General features: G+C 39.4%; 3 protein-coding genes across 3 annotated transcripts in view; 2 read left to right on the forward strand and 1 right to left on the reverse strand.

Moving 5' to 3' along the window:
- The window catches only part of ssbp2a (single stranded DNA binding protein 2a), a 59,271-nt gene extending 46,973 nt beyond the window's left edge, over window positions 1–12,298 (forward strand). Inside the window, exons 5-17 of the mRNA XM_086076567.1 lie at window positions 4,622–4,711; window positions 6,582–6,641; window positions 6,721–6,787; window positions 6,849–6,919; window positions 6,997–7,064; window positions 8,106–8,154; window positions 8,265–8,300; window positions 8,740–8,794; window positions 8,872–8,942; window positions 9,051–9,129; window positions 9,211–9,239; window positions 9,326–9,424; window positions 10,933–12,298. Coding sequence (XP_085932693.1) covers window positions 4,622–4,711; window positions 6,582–6,641; window positions 6,721–6,787; window positions 6,849–6,919; window positions 6,997–7,064; window positions 8,106–8,154; window positions 8,265–8,300; window positions 8,740–8,794; window positions 8,872–8,942; window positions 9,051–9,129; window positions 9,211–9,239; window positions 9,326–9,424; window positions 10,933–10,962 — 804 coding nt within the window. The 3' untranslated portion in view covers window positions 10,963–12,298. The remainder of the gene's footprint in view (window positions 1–4,621; window positions 4,712–6,581; window positions 6,642–6,720; window positions 6,788–6,848; window positions 6,920–6,996; window positions 7,065–8,105; window positions 8,155–8,264; window positions 8,301–8,739; window positions 8,795–8,871; window positions 8,943–9,050; window positions 9,130–9,210; window positions 9,240–9,325; window positions 9,425–10,932) is intronic.
- Window positions 12,299–13,151: 853 nt separating this feature from the next.
- On the forward strand, window positions 13,152–14,463 carry LOC147173768 (uncharacterized). Its single transcript, XM_086076528.1, has 6 exons — window positions 13,152–13,354; window positions 13,552–13,694; window positions 13,846–13,910; window positions 13,993–14,130; window positions 14,211–14,309; window positions 14,376–14,463. The coding sequence occupies exons 1-6, from the start codon at window positions 13,250–13,252 to the stop codon at window positions 14,411–14,413; spliced, it is 588 nt and encodes a 195-aa protein (XP_085932654.1). The 5' UTR covers window positions 13,152–13,249; the 3' UTR covers window positions 14,414–14,463.
- A 2,131-nt stretch (window positions 14,464–16,594) lies between these two features.
- LOC147173769 (uncharacterized) lies at window positions 16,595–18,581 on the reverse strand. Its single transcript, XM_086076468.1, has 7 exons — window positions 18,473–18,581; window positions 17,960–18,112; window positions 17,631–17,773; window positions 17,482–17,546; window positions 17,220–17,357; window positions 17,044–17,142; window positions 16,595–16,981 (listed from the first exon to the last, which is right to left on the reverse strand). The coding sequence occupies exons 2-7, from the start codon at window positions 18,062–18,064 to the stop codon at window positions 16,956–16,958; spliced, it is 576 nt and encodes a 191-aa protein (XP_085932594.1). The 5' UTR covers window positions 18,065–18,112; window positions 18,473–18,581; the 3' UTR covers window positions 16,595–16,955.
- Window positions 18,582–19,134: the final 553 nt, after the last annotated feature.

Consider the following 19,134-nt stretch of genomic DNA (forward strand, 5'->3'; position numbering starts at 1 on the left):
GCACGGTGACTTGCTATCCAGCATATACAAGTTCTCTTGATGGACAAGGAAACCTGCTTAATGCTTACGCCTGTAAAAAAAATAAAAATAAAAAACTGACATTAATGCAGCTGCTGAATGTGGATGAGGCTTAATAGAGTCACCCGCAATTAACCGCCATTATTCTTAAGTCATTTTATTTGGTTTCTTAATCAATTGAGCCGATTAACATGTTTATTCTGACAGGATTAATGCTTCTTCACTAATCTGTCATATCACCACTTTCCACCGTGTATAGCTATTTATTTCTTAGCAAGCAGGTAACTCATCAAATACAATGTCCCCTCGTTTTCCGCTGGAGTTAGCTTCCAAAAAATACCCGCAATAAGTGAAATCCGCAAAGTAGTTAGCTTTATGTTTTACATTTATTACAAATGTTATAAGGTTCTAAAATCCCTCACCACACAGTTTGTACACTTTTCTCATTGAGGCATTTACATGTTCTCACATTTCTCTTTTACTAAAACATTCCCAATGTTCGAACCTTAAATGTTATAGAATAGGTACATTTCTGTAAAAAACAGAAAAAAAACATGCAAAATTGCACAAAAAAAAATCCCCGATACAGCAAGGCTGCGAAAATTGAACCGCGTTATAGCGAGGGAACACTGTAAAATTTGCAATATACTAATCTAAGATATTATTATTATCATTATTATTATTATTATTATTATTATTATTATTATTATTATCATCATTATCATTCGGGATGTTCAATACTATTTTTTTTTCTTCAGACCAATACTGGTATGAGTACTCAACTCTTGAGTAGTCACTGATACCGATACTGAGTACGTCATCAAGTACCGATACCACTATTACTGTTGATACATAAAATAATAAATAAAAAGTCAAATTGTTTTAAAGAAAATTGCATGAAATTAATGGATTTTTTAATGGCAGTATTATGATCATTATTATTATGATTATTATTATTTTTTTTTAAATTAAATTATATGTATATATTTCACACATTTCAAAACACACTGAAGACATTAGTTGTGACATAAGCAGCTAAGTTTAGGTTATGACAAGACTAGCAGGAAATGGAATTGCATATAACCACTCTGCAAAAGGCAAATTCATATAAATATATGACTTTTATCAGTTTAGTTAAATTTAGGGGGGGGGGGGGTATCATTCAAAAGATTGCTGCTATTTAAAAATTCTGTCGATTTGATGTATTTCACAGTCCAAATAAAACTGGCAATGTGGTTATAATACTGATATGATATGAATGTGATCATTTCAGTCATAATGGACTCAAAAAGTAATACTTACAACTTGAGCTTCATGCACGATGAAGCATTTCATAGCAACACACATCTACTGTTTACCAGCAGTATTGTGCGTATGTATTGCACATGTCAACTTTTTCCATTTAACGACACTATTCCAAAGTCCCACACAAATTAAAAGATTGGTAGGAAGACGACACCACTATTTGGTTTGCCTTCATCTGACAAATAGCCGATAAGCAGCATTATCTTCTATATCATTTGCTATATACACTCAATGAAACATATATGATTTTTTTTTTTTTACATTCTTTTTTAAAAACTTTTTTACAAGAGAGTTGTCTGCAAGTGAAAGCGTGGAGAGAAAAAAGGCAAAAAGGAGACAGAGAGAGAGAGAGAGAGAGAGATGAGAGGAGAGGAGAATGTTTGACATTCCACTCACGCGGTGTCTCTCATAGTGTTGCTCAGTCTCTAAAGCAGAATGGAAATGATTCCGCATTTTCTCTTACACACGCACACGCACACCAAACGTGTCACACACGCGTATTAGTGAGGTACACAAGTGATAAACATATAGCGTGTGTTATCTCATTAGCTATTACTGGCACAGTGATTGGATTCGTGTCGTGTGCTGTCTGATTGGTTTATACTGTAGTACTCCATTGTGTAATTTAATTGCCTTCAAACGTCTCCCATTCCCTTAAACAAATGTTTGCATTCTCCACGGGATCATCTTGACTTCAAGTGGATTCAATTTACTGCAAAGTTTCTTTCTAAATGTCCACAAGATTGTTTGCGCCACAAAATGCAATTCTAAATCAAGGGACGGGACCAACACACTGCTTTGTCCTCTATAGAGCTGGAAAACAACAGTTGCTTAATCCTATATAAAAAAAAAAAAAAGTAGGATGGCCATTATTTCACAAAGTACAATTAAAAGTACCCTCAAAAACCCTTGCCACTTTTTGGTCCTGTAAGATGTACAACTGCTCTGTCTTGTAAGCTGTAGTTTGCAAACGAGCTAGGTTTCCCTGAGGCTGTTCTGAATTAGGTTGGCAAATAATTTGGAGGAGTTGATTATGTTACACTAAAAAGTTACTGTGGTCCTGCTTTTTTATGGCCGTGCGACAAAAGTTGCCTCTTAATGGCCAATAAAGAAAGGTGGAATGTGATCACTTGAGGAGACTGTTGACGGAAACTGAGCCTCGGTAACATTGCAGTAATGAAATGAGTTCACAAAATGAGGTTTTTTTTTAACCCTTACTGCACAAGCCATTGGTGATGGCCACATTTGCAATTCTCGCGTGACTGTGCGCGAACCGCCAGTCTGTCAACAATGGCGGATAGCTGTGTCGTAGTCATTTTGCGCAACCTCCTTAGCATTTACAGCTAAATATTTTGTGTGATGTTTTATATATATAGATATAGATATATATATTGTATATATGTTACAAGAAGTGACACTATTTACATCACGTTTATGCTTCTTCTTCTTTCTTTTTCTTTTTTTTAACATATCAATTACACTAATATGCTACTAATAACTTTTTGCTTTGTCACACTTAACACCAAACTGAGATTTAGACAACCATGTATTTATTTATTTCATATGTTTAACTACTTAGCATATGTTGACCAACATCATATTGGATTGGTTTTAGTACATTTCATAAACACAAGTTGAAGTGGGCCCATCTTTTTGGACATTCCTGCATTAGGACATAACATCACGAAACACATTTCTAACAACAAAATACATCTGTTTTTGTCCAAATTCTCTCAACAATGCTCCATTAAAATATGTATTATTAAGAAATATGAGTAAAAGTGAACATTCAAAGTCTCTCCTGTGATGCTGGTTGACTTCCAATTTCTACTGATTTCAAATCTATTCTCACAGGAAGTAATGTAAGCCAGTTATAGGTTCAAACTTGTCACCGTCACAAACAAGTGTAACTGTACAGGCAATATTTGAAGTCACGTGTTCTTAACCACTGTTTCATAAAACTGAAATAAAGCAAAACTTCTTCGTCGACGACACTTGACACCAAGTACCACATAGAACAATAAGGTATTTATGAAACCACAGTGACCCCTAGTGGCGTGTACATTGCATTATTATATTAGCGTTGTATATATCTGTGGTGTGTAAGAAAACAGTAGCGTTAATCCTTAGTGAGCTCAAGTCTTGCAAATGATGGTTTGATTCAACCTCTTTTCCACATGAATGTTTGGTTGAACTCTAAATGGTACAACTTTTGAAGTCCCACTGTTGGATAAATCTTGTTTGAAGATAAAGGTTGCCGCTGGTCTCTGGGGCAGGAAGACATCTTGGCTTGTTTTTGTTGTGCTTCTATTCTCTCTGTTCTTCCATTAGAAGGGGGAAAATGCTGCTTTGTCAGCAGGTCAGGTAGACGTTCTCCTCCTTCAGCAAACACGCCCCCCCCCCTCCCACACACACACACACACACACACACACACACACACACACACACACACACACACACACACACACACAGTAACAAACAAAAAGTGCACACCAACAGGCCCGCACACTCACGTAATCTCTGCTTTGTCCTCATTTTCCTCTCTCGCTCACTCTCGCTCTCTGAGCATGAAGGCAAACTCAGCAAACCTCCAGGCTGCCAGAGTGCAGATGCATTCTGGGTAATCCAGGGTGCAAGGAAAAAAATGAGAAGGAAATAGGTGAAACTCACAACTCTTGCTGCTGCTGTGCTACACAACACAAGTCTGTGTCCATATCAACTGTTTCCCCCCAAAGCTCGGTTTGCATCGGCAGATAAAAAGTGTTGAACAGTGAGGAGATATAAAGTCAAATGATGAGGGAGTAGCGAGGGCGGCGGGTGGAGCCGAGGAGAATCTGACTAGTGTCGTCAGTCTGCTTTTATCTCAGCCCTGATTAAACCTCGTTCCTCTGTGACCTAAAAAGTCTGCAGGCGGAAACTTCAGAGAATCGGGGTGAATTCCACCTCCGTCCATTCGCCTTCAGCGATCGAGTGAAAGCAAGGAGAGATCAGAGCAACAAAAGAGAGAGCGGGCTAGACACCTTAAAAAAAAAAAAAAAGAGGAAAAAAAGACCACCAGACAGACACAATGTTCCCTCATCAGCATCAAACATGTAGCTGGTCATGCTTCCTGTCATGTTTTTGCTAATAACACATCAGGATTCATTGGTAGGAGCACGGGCCTCAAATGTGGCAGTGATGCCTGTTTGGCGAAAAGACATCAACAATAAAAATAAAAACAAAAAAAGTTAACCTGTTCTGTAGACCAACAGGGAAGACCATCTATGTTATATCTTAATATTTACTCTCATCTTTCAGAGTGCCGCAGCAGCCCCTAGCCCCGTCCTGGGGAACCTCCCCCCGGGAGACGGCATGCCCGTGGGTCCGGTCCCGCCAGGATTTTTTCAGGTGAGCGCATTCAAACGTTTTACAGCGGCTCTGCCAGGTGCGTATTGATTAGCTGTCTTGATCAGCCCGCCTCAGACGCCCGCATCTGACATGCAGCTCAATAGCTGTTATGGGCCTTTCTCAAGTCGCAGCTTTCAAAAAGTCGCTGCTGAGTTTAACGTCTCCTTTAGAAGATCGGGTGAAACGCTTTCTGTCAGCAGTCGAAAGTAGAAAACCCATACGGTCACTTGCTGATTTGGATTTCCCGGCGTTTTTTTAACTTGTTGACCAAATTAGTTGCACATTTTACTTTTCTAATTCTAAGTTGGACTATTAGACACCTTATTTCCCCTTGGATTTTCTTTCATTTCCAGGCATTTTGGACAATTTCATATTTCTGAATTTGTGTGATCATTTTGGGGGTGGCCCTTTTGCTAAGCAGGAAAATCAACCCCTTTTTAATCACTCTCAGGTAGCAGCCATTTTGCCTTGTTCTTGTACTTGTCTGAAAATGACATCACTTTGCCTGAGGGCTCATGTAACGACCGACATAGCTCACCTTTCTTCTGGGTTTTAGTCATTTGGCATTTGCAAGCTGAGCACATATGCTGCATTTGAGGGAGGTGGGAAGTCTCCCAGTTCCGACCCCAAAGCGTTCGAAGTGAATGTAAACAACAAAGATGGCTGATTCCGATAAATTGTTTATTGTACTGGTAAACACAGTTGAAATCACGTTGGGTTATATACACTTTGAATAAATTGTTAAGGCGAGCAGGTCGCGGAAATGGCTCTTGTAGTGCAAATAAACGAAGATGCTTCTTTAGCCTCTTCTCAGGGCACATTTATTTCTGCTCAGCAACTCGAGGCGGCACGATGAAACAGCAGCCGTGGTCAAGAGTACAACACGCAACGCACAACAGAAAAAGTAATACTGAAAAAGGCTGACAGCGCACCACTTCCTGTGGGCATCGCCAAAATAAAAGCCTCCTATTTGCACAGAGAGTAAGAGCGCAATAAAACAAATGCGTAACATAAATAAATCAATACTATAATTAATAAATAGAACAATATGTTTTACCGGTCTTTGTCTCTACGGGGTTCGCCATTGTCATGTGTAAACAGTTCGGTGAAGTCGGGGTCATTTTCCCCCCAATTTAACAACTCGGATTCCTAATTCAAAGGGGCATTAACGTGCATACTTCCTGGTATGAAGTCGGAGAAGTCAGACGCAACTCCCACCTTACTCGAATGCAGCATTAGGCACTGTGATGTCATTTTGCGACAGCAAGTGACAAAATGGCGGCCCCTTGAGATGGATAAAAACAGGTTGATTTTGAAACTTAATTCATGGTCCACAAATGCAATAGTAATCAGAATAGTGAAATGTGTTTAGCTTAATGTGGACACATAAAATACAACTCTAATGTATTTAGATTTAGCATTTAATTGATCATAGCATAATAAGAGACCCACTTCATCCATTTTCTATATTGTATATGAGCCGAACCCAGCCGAATCTGGGCAAAAGGCTGACACTACCTTGGACTGGAGACAGACAACCATTCACACAAACATTCACACCATCACTGAGTGAGAACTGCACCCACACGTCGTCATCCATATGTACCACTGCACAGGAGTGCCCTCTAGTGGCGTCTTCTAAAACTACTACTTGCGTCGCACTGCACTACATGATGGTGTGAGAAGTGTTTCTGTTATTGTGGTTGCCTTTCTAAATGGATGAAATGACCTAGAAAGAATTGTATTCAATGTGCAGCATGGTGGCGGCAAAGTAATGCGTCAAGTGGCAAGATGATGATTAAGATGCATGACACTCCAGTGTTGTAATTCTTTGTTGTTATTAACCTTCATTCATATCTCCTTGCTACAGCCTTTTATGTCCCCTCGATACCCGGGAGGACCCAGACCGCCCCTCAGATTACCCAATCAGGTACGTGCCACCGGCGAGGAGGAAAGGTCATCATCGTTTGTGGTAATGATGCAGGTGATGGATCATCTCTTGTGCGCAGGGGCTTGGTGGCGTGCCAGGAAGTCAGCCCATGTTGCCCAGTGGCATGGACCCCACAAGACAGCAAGGTGGGCTAAGAGAGATAGACGCACGCACGGATGGGCAGTTATGACTCTTTCTGTGTTGTAGGACACCCAAATATGGGCGGGCCAATGCAGCGGATGACGCCACCTAGGGGCATGGTGCCACTCGGCCCACAGGTGTGTACTGTGAGGCTCCCTTTGTTAGCAACTCTCTTTTAGTCTGACGCATTGTTTTGGTTGTCTTGTCTTTGTAGAGCTATGGAGGAGGGATGAGGCCGCCGCTGAATGCGCTCGTTGGGCCTGGGATGCCAGGCATCAATATGTAAGTGTTACAAATGGACCGGACACCAATAGGTGGCGACTTGAAGTGAATTGTCCCTTAAAAACAAATGCCAAATCAAAATTTGGGGATTCAAGTCGGAGCGGGTCACAACAAAGCTAACCGGTGCTTACCTTACAGTCACAATTCTCCCTTTTAACTAATTGTTTACACGCTTTTGACCTCTCGCTGCATCCTAGCAAGGAAGACAAAATACCCAGGCTAGCTTAGCGCTGCTAGTTGGTAGAATTGGTCTAAAAGAAGACCCCTGGGTTTGGTCAGTGTACGGTGAGGGATCCAGGAGGTCAAAGTAAGTTATTTTAAAATGAAGAAGAAAAACTTTTTCTGTAGGTTGAGGCGGCTGCGTCGGCCACATGCATTCTTGGTACACTACAATATGTTTATAGTACATATGAGACTTGGTAAAGAGATTCGGACAACAAATGGTGTCGATCAAGCTCTAAAAAAAATGCACTCCCTTTAACATGATGACCTTTTTTTTGACTATGGTGTGTTTTTCGGCAAAAGTACTATTAGTAAGCCATTCGAATTGATTAAGGACTCGCTGATTAAATGGTAAACGAATATCAAACATTGATTTTGGATGTGAATCAGAGCTTAAAAAAAAAACTTCAGTAAAAAAGTATTTGTAAAATACTTTTAATAAGTATTTTAATGATACAATAATGATGAATGTATTTTTAAAATTATCTCATTCAAAACAATCAACCATGGTTATTTTTATGTATTTTTAATTCGCTGATAATTTATTATTCACAACAAATCAATTCACCAATTATTTAATTTTGTAATTGTACTTGAAAGAACAGATTTTGTTTAAAAATGTCTCCCAATTAATAAAATGTTAAGCACCCATTCCGTTTTCTCTCAGTGTGTGTGTGTGTGTGTGTGTGTGTGTGTGTGTGTGTGCGTGCGTGCGTGCGTGTGCTCTCTGTCTATAAACGTGAGTGTTTTTGCCAACTTAGTCCAACTAATCTGGGACCATGCCTAAGACTAAAGTGTGTGTTTGTGTGTGCATTCCAGGGGGCCGGGAGGTGGGAGACCTTGGCCAAATCCTCCAAATTCAAATTCTGTGAGTGTTACACGAATTACACTCACCCCATTTGTATTAAATAGGACTTTTTGTCTCTTTTTTTTTTTTTGTTGAAACATTGATTTACACATTTGTTGCATTTCTTTCAGACTCCTTATTCGTCTGCGTCTCCAGGCAGTTATGTGGTATGTCCATCTCCAGAGTTTTATTTTTACAGCGAGACAGCAGTATATTTCTCATGATTCGATATCCAAGTCTAAAATATCAACATTAGAAAACACAAGTACACATGTAGTACAGTTATTGTACTGTATAACATAAAACTAAAAATAGCCAGTAGCAGAAGTACTTAGATCAAAGATGTATATAGAAAACAGCCACATAGCTTTGTCCAGCGCAAAGCCCGCATACTTAATACTAAGTGGGTTCTTTGAACATATTTTCTTTATCCTCTACAAAGAGCGACCTGAGCTTCCTGAGAAGCTGTGATCGTGTTCATGTATATCCGTTTTTTTTGCTCACAGACATTTGCACGCACTACATGCATGCAAACAGGAGTTCAGAACATTCAGAGTGAGATTCTCCAAATCCATTTCATGTCATTTTTTTTTCTTTAATTCTCAGGGACCTGCAGGAGGAGGAGGACCACCCGGTACCCCCATCATGCCAAGTCCAGCCGGTAAGATATGCAAGTGCGTGTACATGTGCGCCACTCCACTCTTTTATCATCGCCCTGCAATTTATTTCCCCCACTAGATTCAACCAACTCTGGAGACAACATGTACACGCTGATCAGCACGGGGCCCCCTGGTGGCAGTCGACCAAATGTGAGTGAATGTGTGTGAACTTGGAATTTAGTATTAGTAGTAACTATTATTGTCCATTTGTAATCTTTGTGACCCGAGCGTGGCTTTCTGCTCTGTGTGTGTCCAAAGTTCCCCATGGGTGCAGGGGGTGACGGCCCGTTAGGGGGAATGGCTGGAATGGAGCCTCATCACATGAATGGATCATTAGGTACAAGAACAAAAGGGATCTCATTTGTCAAATAATTAACAGAGAAATATGCTAATGAGGTATGTGATGCGCTTCACGCAGGGTCTGGCGATATGGACAGTCTCCCGAAGGTAAGATCATCGAATTCGATATCCTGAGGTTTATCTACGCAAGCGCTCTTTATCATCTGCCTGCCTCGTGTATTGCGTTTACGCAGAACTCTCCAGGTAACCTGAGCATGAGTAACCAGCCAGGAACCCCCAGAGAGGATGGAGAGATGACTGGAAACTTCCTCAACCCTTTTCAGAGTGAAAGTGTGAGTATGTCAACTTCAGAGGATGTTGATGCTATCAAGTAAGGCAGTAAACAAACAAAAAAAATGCAACAAGCATATTTTAGCTGCTCGCAGAAATAATACGGATAAGGCCTAATTAGATACCGTTTATGTAAATGACCTATTTAACAGAAATGAATAATTATGCTTGGGTATACGTTACAATTGGTGACTACCAGAGCATTGCTCATGTAGCCCACTGTACTAATGTGAAGTTGGAGCTTAGCTTATTATCGGGGTTAACAATTGTTAATTAATCATCTTTCGCTTTCATTTTATTGGCTTGAGTGGTGAAAAGCGCTGATTTATAGTGTATAGTTTTTTTTTTGTACAATTAGCTAAGTTGATGTGTCGAATTGCCGCTCTCCGTCATTCACTTGCATTTACCTAGTATGCTAGCTTCTGATTGGTTAGTGTTAGTCAGCTGATAAGGGGATCAGGAAGTGTTGTCACTCAAGCTGCCGCGTATGACGAATAAAGTTGGAATTAAGAATGAATCCGTCCCCATCCTGCCTTTTTATTTTATAGACAGTGACTATAGCTACGCTACGTGTATTTCTCGTAAGTTTCTGAGTTTTCTTCCTCACGAATTTGCCACTTTATGAAGTCGCAAATTTGCCACTTATTTGTGACTTTATAAAGTGGCAAATTTCCGAGTTTTTTCTTGGAATATTACCCCCCTCCTCTGAATTTTTTTTTTTTTAAATATGTGGCCCTAATACGCCGTTGTATTGTTTCCTGTTAGGGAGATGAAATACGAAAATACACAGGCTAGCTTAGCGCGAGCTAGCAGCTCGATGGAAGTGGATGGATGTAAAACTTTATGTACAACAAAGCATCCTGGATATTATATTAAGATATTTTCGACTAAAAATAAAAAATCTTACCATAGGTTGAAGCCACGGTGTTAGCCCGTCTTGGTACACTACGATATGTTAGCAAAAAAAAGTGAATATGTGAACATGCTACAAGCTGGCCAACATTAGTTTGCGGTTGGTTTTGCATTATTTTTGGAACATTACAGATGTTGGTTATCAGCAACCACCACCAAAGTATTTGGTAACTTACCACAATGGCAATTTTGTTTTCTCAGTGTAGCGAAAATGTGGCCATTAATGCTTTACTTTTACCATTTGATTGTAAATCCACTTCCTGCCTGTCCCATGTTTCTGTACAATGTGCTCGCTTGCTGCAGATTTGAAAGGGGGCGTCATTGTGTGTTACTGGCGGATTAGATCATCTCAATTTCATCCCGTCTTTGTTCGTGAACGAAAATGTCCATTGACTTTAGCCCAGTCTTTATTTAGTGAGCTTCATTTTTGGTCATGTGTCGTTCTTGTGGAGATCTCAAGATGAGATTGGACTAAAATATCACATCAGCTGTACTTTCATAATATTGCTACACCAGTACTAAAAACTACAGATTACAAACCGTGGAGCAACATCAGGTGAAATTATTTGACAGGATATCATATGATGTCTCCTCACAGTATTCTCCAAACATGACCATGAGCGTGTGAAGACAAGGCCAGCAGCCTGTTCGCTCGCCCGCTGCCAACCTTCGACACAAAGCAAAGGAACAACATCTGATGTCACGTCGCCCCGTGACTCCTCCTCCTCGCCCTTGACCCCTCCCACGTCAGGACAGCGACCAAGGCCGTTGTCCCGACGCCACCCCGCCCTCCCCGATGTTTGTTGTCCAATTCTGAATAACCACTTGGCCACACGTCAATTCCTCTTCTGCAACTATGCGAGTGTACAAAAGGAACAATTCAAGCACGTGGAGGAAAACCTGAGTACGTTTGAGCGTGGACCTTTCATGCCCCGACAGACAAGACGGCCAGCATCCTATTTATTTGAAAGTTTAAAGACAATCCAGATGGTTAATTGTATCGGGTTGTCAACATGGACTGTTTTTTTTTTTGTAACTTTCCTAACAAATATTTCTCATAAGAGAATTAAGGTCATGTTAAAATCACATTACCTTGAGGTTGATTTGATTCACTGCAGATTTTCATGTTGCCTTTTTTTGTCTTTGTCCTCCACTCACCCTAAGAAACATGGCGTCCTGATTTATGTATTTCGTGGCTAATTCTAAAAAGAAGCCAATGTTGAACATCAATGGAATCAACTATTGACTTTTCTTTAATAAGTAATTATTTTGTTTCCTGCGGCCCCCGCAGTGTGTTCTGTGAACTTTGATGCCAAATAATCCACAATATTTACTACAAGTTGCCTAATGGCTGCAACTGCACACGTGCATTCCCGTTTTGGGTTCCAGTATTCGAATCATGTACAATTATAAGACAACGCAAGATGATTTAGCGTTCAAAAATTAATGTTATCATCCGATCAAACTGTGACATCAGTGTGGACTAAAAGAGTGGTTGGTACAGAAAATGGGATTGTTTCTAATTCTTGTTTTTTTAATGTTTTATTTATGGTGAACAAAAGGTCCACGTGCCTGTGAACATCCTCCCTCCGCATTCCTAACTGCAAAGTGTACAGACCACAAAATGTAGCTCCCCGTCTTGTATGTGTATTTGATATTATGATTCATATTATTTAATGAAAAAATCGTATTGCTATTGGGAGGAACGGACTGATGATGATGATGATGCAATGTGACAAACTTAACAAAGATGACTTTATTTGTGGTTCTTTTGTAAGTATGAAGCCATAGGTGCGGGTACAAGATGACGCATTTGTAAATTGGACCATGTTTGGTGGCAGTACATTGAACTCCATTTGTGATGTGTTCACTTCTTTTTTTATTCTTGTATTCAGTTTTTGTAAATATACAGAGAAGTATTTCATGGTTTTGAATATGCTGTTATAAAGCTTCTCTTCCCTCAACGAACGTCTCATATGTATTCTCTTTTCATTTCTGACTACAGTGGTGCATGTGACCTGATGTGGAGTTTAAACAGAGTATCTCAAATTTTACTTTACGTGTCTTCAAATTCTGCATTTGACGGCACCAATAAATAGTGGTGGGAAAATAAATTTCATGAAACACGTGATAATCGTTGACTTCATAGCCTCTAATGCAGCCTTTGCTAAGAGGAAGAACTTGCTTCTTACCATCCGGTGTCGGTACCAGGACAGGTGTCGGTACCAGATGTGATCGGGCTGCCAGATTGTATCGGGGTCGCCTATCGATGGCGTCACGCTACTGGATTGGCTGGAGATTATCCGTTTACTATTGTTCAATAAAGTTTTTTTTATTAAAAAAATTTTGGTTGACGTCAAACCATTGAAAAAAAAAGATGTCAATAAATAAATAAAAAATGTATGGACTGAAATTGTCAACATGTAAATACACCAAAGAATATAAAAGCAGGATACTTGAAGATTTAAGAAATTTAAAAAAAATAGATTGAAGCGCCGTCGATCTTGCCGGTGACATGATCACTTCGGTTTGGTTTCTTTTTTAGCAGTTCACAAATCACAATACATCTCAAAAATAGTCTTTAAAAAAAAAAAGGAAATTCGGCAATGAAATATGGTAATATCAAAGAGGTCCGTTTTTATTATCAGGTCCTAAGTTCTTGTTTACAAATTCTCTCTCTCTCTCTCTCTCTCTCTCTCTCTCTCTCTCTCTCTCTCTCTCTCTCTCTCTCTCTCTCTCTCTCTCTCTCTCTCTCTCTCTCTCTCTCTCTCTCTCTCTCTCTCTCTCTCTCTCTCTCTCTCTCTCTCTATATATATCAGTATATCACATTTAATATAATTTGGCTACTTTCGCGCATCAGCGGACAGTCTTCCTGTCACTGTAGTATCCATTTGCCTGTCATCAGACATCTCATCATGCTTGTTCATTTGTGTTTAGGTCTGCTGGCGCTCCCTTTTCTGACTTCTGCATCTGCACCGACCTGTGAAGAGATTGTTACACCTCCGAAAGACTGGAACCCAGTACGTTGTCCTTGCTAACATCTGATAGCATTTCTTGCATCGCATTTACTAGGTATACCATTATTATTAGCTTGCATTTGTATACGTGAAAATTGCTTAAGGTTCTACCGAATGTGTTTTGTTTGTTTGTTTGTTTATGCAAATGAGAACCATTCACATACCTTTTCGAATGATTTTTGTTTTGTGCGTGTGCACAGGTTGCAGGAAGATGGATACTTTATGCCGGACTATCAGACAATGTAGAGTTCATGAATGAACATAAAACAATGAGCAGCTCCTGGATTGATTTCTCACCTGTTCCCAACACTGCTAACGTCACAGTAAAATGGGGACACAAAATGTAATTTATTATTATTATTATTATTATTATTATTATTTTATCTTTTATGGAATATGGTTAAAATACTACTACTACTACTACTACACTACTTACAACAACAATAATAATAATGATGATGATAATAATAATAATTTGAGTTTGTCTTTACAAGAGCTGGAAAATGCTATCATGGAACTGCTATTTCCAGTTATTCCAACAGTTCTGCAAATGTGGAATGTACGTACTGTTTATTTTGATAGTTGACGTTTTGTATATGATAGCAAATAACACTGCACTTGTTCATGCTCATACCTCACAGTTGTGTTTCATACCTGTGATCATGTACACTATGGGAAGCACCTGAAGACGTGTCCCGACTGCCTCCTCTGGATCGATGAAACGGTGATGACGAGCCCTAGTGAGGAACCCGCGAGAGGAAAAAATGCCTTCTTAATGAGTGAGCGCACGCCTGTCTCTTATATTGCGTAACAATTCATCCATCATTGTGACATCCTAAACTGTCTCTGTGTGTGACAGCAAAGTCAGGAAGACTAGATGATGGTCATTTGGGATTTTTCAAGAAACAGCTCACATGCCTCAACTTCACGCAGGATTTGCACTTTTTTGACGCCTCAGGTGAGATGCTTCCCAATTAGTCTCACTTTGAATCACCTGTAACCTGTGTCTCTCTCTCTCTTCCAGATCTGTGCCCAGAAGAGACAACACTTCAAGAGAGCTGACAATCAATAAAACAATAGTAAAATAAATAAATAAATAATTTACACCCGTACAGTACATAATATATGTTTGATGTCTGTCTCCATGTCAACATCGATCTGTCTGTTCATGATGACCAAACATAATGTAAACAGATTTATGCAACTAAATTTAATATTTGTGTGTCACCATGGGTGTTTTGTGTTTTTCAGTTGTTGTTTTTTAATCACTTATGGGCTACCATCGCTCAGGCTAATGAAAGCTTTCGGTTTAACGTAAATTTGATGTGACACCAAGTGGAAGGAAACGATATTGTAGCAATATGTTGGGTAGTTTCCGACGGTCTGGACGGGCCGTGAAGGCATCACAGAGTGTTGTTTTTTGGGGGGGAAGCTATGCGTGGTATTGGCTGCTGTGTTCTGCTGTTTTGTACTAGAAAGGATTTAGGATTTGAACTTGACGACTTGTCTGTGATCTTTGCTGGTATTATAGTGATTTTTTGTTTCAGCAGTTCATTGTAGACTTGTTTATTTAAAGTTGCCATATGAAGCTTTTCCTCCCCAAAATAACTTTACAATAAGCTTTTTATTTGACCATTTATGAGTGAAATGCCTTCTAATTAGTAGATTAACACCTTAGCTGTTCACAATGGGTACTCCTGTAAACCTCCGATCAATAGTTTTCAGACTGGATTCGGGTTAGAATTTAGACGTAATGTGCGTGGTGTGTATATGAAGAACGGTATGTGCTGTTTCATTTTTTGTCAGCAGGTGGCAGTAGCGATTTGAAATGGAATATTCTACGTTCGGTAGCTTTAACTGAAGGATTATGACTTTTTTTTTTTGCCTCCTACGGTGTTTAGTATTTACTTTCAAACCATTGTGGTATGAATATTGTCTGAGAGAAATTAGATATTCAAGAGACATTGGCTCACCAGCTCATAAATGTGAACTAAATATGAATAGTCACAATTGATTGTGTATTTACGTTCTGTGAACTCGTGGTAGTGCAATAAAAAAAAGAGGCAAAGTCACTCTTGCTTCATTGGAGCTTTGCGGATCACGTTACATAAAAAGGGTCAACATCTGGTTTAATTTTAACTTTGGCCTTTGGTTTTCAAGTAACAAAGTGAATCTAGCGCATTACTCCTCACCTCTGGTATTTTACGTATTTTTACCTGTAGAAAAGATGATGGCCTCGAAAAAAACAAAAACAAAAAAAGTTAATCGGGAGCAAACGTACAAGGTTAATGAATGCCCAAATCAATTTCCAAACTTAAATGAATATTTAATCTTTTTTTATGTTTTATAATATATTTTGTAATAATATTTTTATATTTAAAAATAAATATATTCATTTGTATGCAGCAAATTTGAGACCCCTAAACACAACAAACCCCACTCCATTGTGGGGGCTTCGTTCTAGACCACGCATGCAATAAGTTAAATCTGCAATATAGAATACAGTAATACGGCTTGTTTTTATAGCATGTAAGGCACTTAAGGGTTTTTTAAGTAATTAAACACTTTTCAAATACATTATACAAATACATTTAAAAACATATGGAGAAGGGGGAAAAGAGCAATGGAAGTACATTGTACTGATCTCTGTGTAATTTGACTAAACGAGCAAACATACATTATACATCATAAATCATGGCCAAAGATGCAGGGGCGGACCTATACATGGTGGCCAGGGGTGGCCATGGCCACCCCCATAGCAAAGGGAAATTTTTGTATCCGTTATTTCTCTTCATGATTATTATTAATAATGTTAATTTTATTGTTTTTATATCGTATTTGTATTTATGTTAGATTGTATTATAAAATCACGCGGGCCACCCCAATGAAAATTTTCTGTCTTCGCTCCTGCAAAGATGTACATTATAAAATTAACTTACAGCCTTCGCTTTTTGCCGGTGTAAAACTGCAGAATTACAGTGTATAGCATGCAAGCAATACTTCTGGTTTCGTTCAACGTTTATATCATCTCAAATAAGCGTTCCGCCATCTAGTGGCAGACAGTGGAATCACACGATAGTTTGACCGAAATGTTTTTCACAACATCGCAGATTTGCAACAAGTACTACAACACTATATAGTATATATGTCCCTTTTGTCAGCGAAATTCAGGTGGCCCACCAACAACTTCAAGTTGTTTTGAGGTAAATGTTTCCCATCTTTTACATAAGGCTTAACACTGCATTCAGGAACACTTTGAACATATGTATTTTTATTAACTTCATATTTTGAAGCGCAAGCTTGTGAAGCAAACACTGCAATTGATCAATTTCTGTAAAGAGTAAAAAATGAGAGTATGTGGGAAGAAGTTTGTTAACCAGGCCCCATGTCGTCGAACAAAACAGACATTTCACATTGTACCAAAATTTGACCAGCTTGTTAAAATCCAAATCTCATTTTATTAACGTGTAGACCGGTACATGGGAGAACACTATTCACCAATGTATTTCAACATGTGACAAGCAAGAAACAGAACTTATCATCTGCAAGATGGAGTATCTGAAACAAGCAAACTTGGAAGATGGATATCATACAGCCGCCCCTTTTATAGCATCTCTTCTGGACACATATCTGAAAGAAAGAAGCCTTACAAGTCGGGCGTCAGGGACACAGAATGGAATTGTCGTTCTTACCAGTGCCGTTTCCAAAGTGCAAATCTCGAGTGAATTTGAGGCAAGCGGCCTGTTTTTTGAAAACCTCCAGTTGAGCGTCATCAAGTGTTCCTGATTTTGCTGTTGCACACAAAGACAAGTTTAAGATTTTTGGACCACTTCGTTAGGTGGAGAATGAAGAGACATGTCGAACTCACTTAGGAGTGCAAAGAATCGGCCTTTTAGGTGTCTTAAGTTAGGCATCTTCAATATCATGGTGTCAATCAAGAGGAGGCAGTCAGGACACGTCTTCAGGTATGTCTCGGTATGTATTTCTTCAGACGTACTGTAGTGAGCTATAAATAAAAACGTGAAATTGCTCAGCGTAACGAATCTCCGTCTATCAATCTATCCAGTTAATCTGAAGTCAGATAGAAAAACATTTGCTGCACGAGTCATGACAAATCAAAGTGGACTCACATTGTACGTTCCCAGAGGTGTTTGGAAAAGTGGAAGTAACATTATCAGAAGTGCATTTGTCATCTCTGGTAAATAAAAGCAAAGTTGTTAGTGTTATTTTTTATCCATTCTGTCAAATTTGCTTGTCATGAGTGTAAAAACAAAATTACATTTTGTCCTTCCAGATCATTGTGAAGTTATCGCTGTTGGGCACAGGTGAGAGTTCAATCCAGGAGCTGACAATTGTTTTAAGTTCATCCAAGAAATCTTTGTTGTCTGATGTTCCAACATTAAATATCCATTTTCCAGAAATCTACGGAGACGTATGCACAGATTCAAAAGACAGCAACAAAGCCTTGGTGAGAGCTTGTCGGTTAGCTTGGTTCTCTAAACCATTTGTGGATTTTAGAATCGGCACGTTTTCAGTTCATCGCCTCTCGAATTTCCCGTAAACATACTCTGGTTCTTTTCAAGCAGAAAATGCTTTCATCCAACGTACCAGGTTGCGATCATCCAGAGGTGTGACGAGCTCCGCACAGCTCGGATCAGACGAAGCAGTCAGATAGGGTAGAGCCAGCAGACCGAAGAAATAGTGAGCAAACATGACGAGGTGTTTAATGACAACTGGGCACAAAGTTGCTTAGCAGGAAAACTGTCAATGGATGAGAAAAAGAAGCATTTATAGGGAGGGAGAGAGGGCGAGAATAGAGGGAGGGAGGAGAGAGAATGAGAGATGGAGATTTACTTTGCGCCTTTTGGGGTTGTCATTTAACAAATTAAGGGGGATTTTTTAAATTTAGGGAGTAAAAGTAAATTTCCCTACAAATTTTTTTTATAAAAAAAATATAAATATATACACACACACACACACACACACACACACACACACACACACACACACACACACACACACACACTTATAAAGTGCAGATACCTGAAAAAAAAAATGTACTTGCGTATTTGTACTTCCCCAACTACCCACCAGTGCCAATAAAATGTAAGTGTAACATACAAATTCCTGTCCGGTCCTCTACGGTTTCCAGAAACCCTTCGGAGTTTAGACCAGCCAGAAAGGAGGGCCAGCCAACCTAAACAGAAGTGAACAAACATGATGAAATGTCATGATGACACTTGGACATGATGAGAACTCATGACGGGGGCCTCAGCAATCAAAAACAGCAAATTAGTAGGAGTATGGACAGGTGGATGGATTTAAGGTTTAGAATTTGGTGATCAGAACATGAATGGAACAGTGTGAAGCGCTGAAAAGTTTACTGTGAAGTTGTTGGCCATTTTAAAAAGGTGCATTGTCATGTGTGAGAATGATTAGACGCCTATGCAGTAGGATAATGGAGCATTTTAAGATGTTTCCATATAGTATTTATTACAACAAACTAAAGTAATTAATACAATTGTAAACTAAGTAAAAAAGCTAAACCAATGGAGCAAAAAGCGCCCCTGCTAAACTTGTCCCTGCGCCATCTAGGGGCAACCAAAAGAACCGCATAGAAACGGACAGAAAAATAAACACGAGAGACTGAACATGACATGCGTAGGAGAATATATAAGCCTAAAACATGGCTTGTGTCCAAATTCACAAGGCTGGGTCCTCCGAAGGCCGAATTTGTCGGCTGCATGACGTCACTCCCGGCACGGATTTACATATGAATGGAT

Source organism: Leptonotus elevatus, chromosome 5 (assembly GCF_054856555.1).
Source record: "Leptonotus elevatus isolate MCC_2025b chromosome 5, RoL_Lele_1.0, whole genome shotgun sequence".
NCBI lineage: Eukaryota > Metazoa > Chordata > Actinopteri > Syngnathiformes > Syngnathidae > Leptonotus > Leptonotus elevatus.

Coding starts and splice junctions, on each gene's coding strand:
- LOC147173768 (XM_086076528.1), top strand. CDS start 13,250: ATGCTTGTTCATTTGTGTTTAGGTCTGCTGGCGCTCCCTTTTCTGACT. Junction 13,355..13,551: donor CTCCGAAAGACTGGAACCCA/GTACGTTGTCCT, acceptor GCGTGTGCACAG/GTTGCAGGAAGATGGATACT. Junction 14,310..14,375: donor GCACTTTTTTGACGCCTCAG/GTGAGATGCTTC, acceptor TCTCTCTTCCAG/ATCTGTGCCCAGAAGAGACA.
- LOC147173769 (XM_086076468.1), bottom strand. CDS start 18,064: ATGTTTGCTCACTATTTCTTCGGTCTGCTGGCTCTACCCTATCTGACT. Junction 17,774..17,959: donor CTCTGGATGATCGCAACCTG/GTACGTTGGATG, acceptor ACGTCTCCGTAG/ATTTCTGGAAAATGGATATT. Junction 17,358..17,481: donor CACCTCTGGGAACGTACAAT/GTGAGTCCACTT, acceptor TTTTATTTATAG/CTCACTACAGTACGTCTGAA.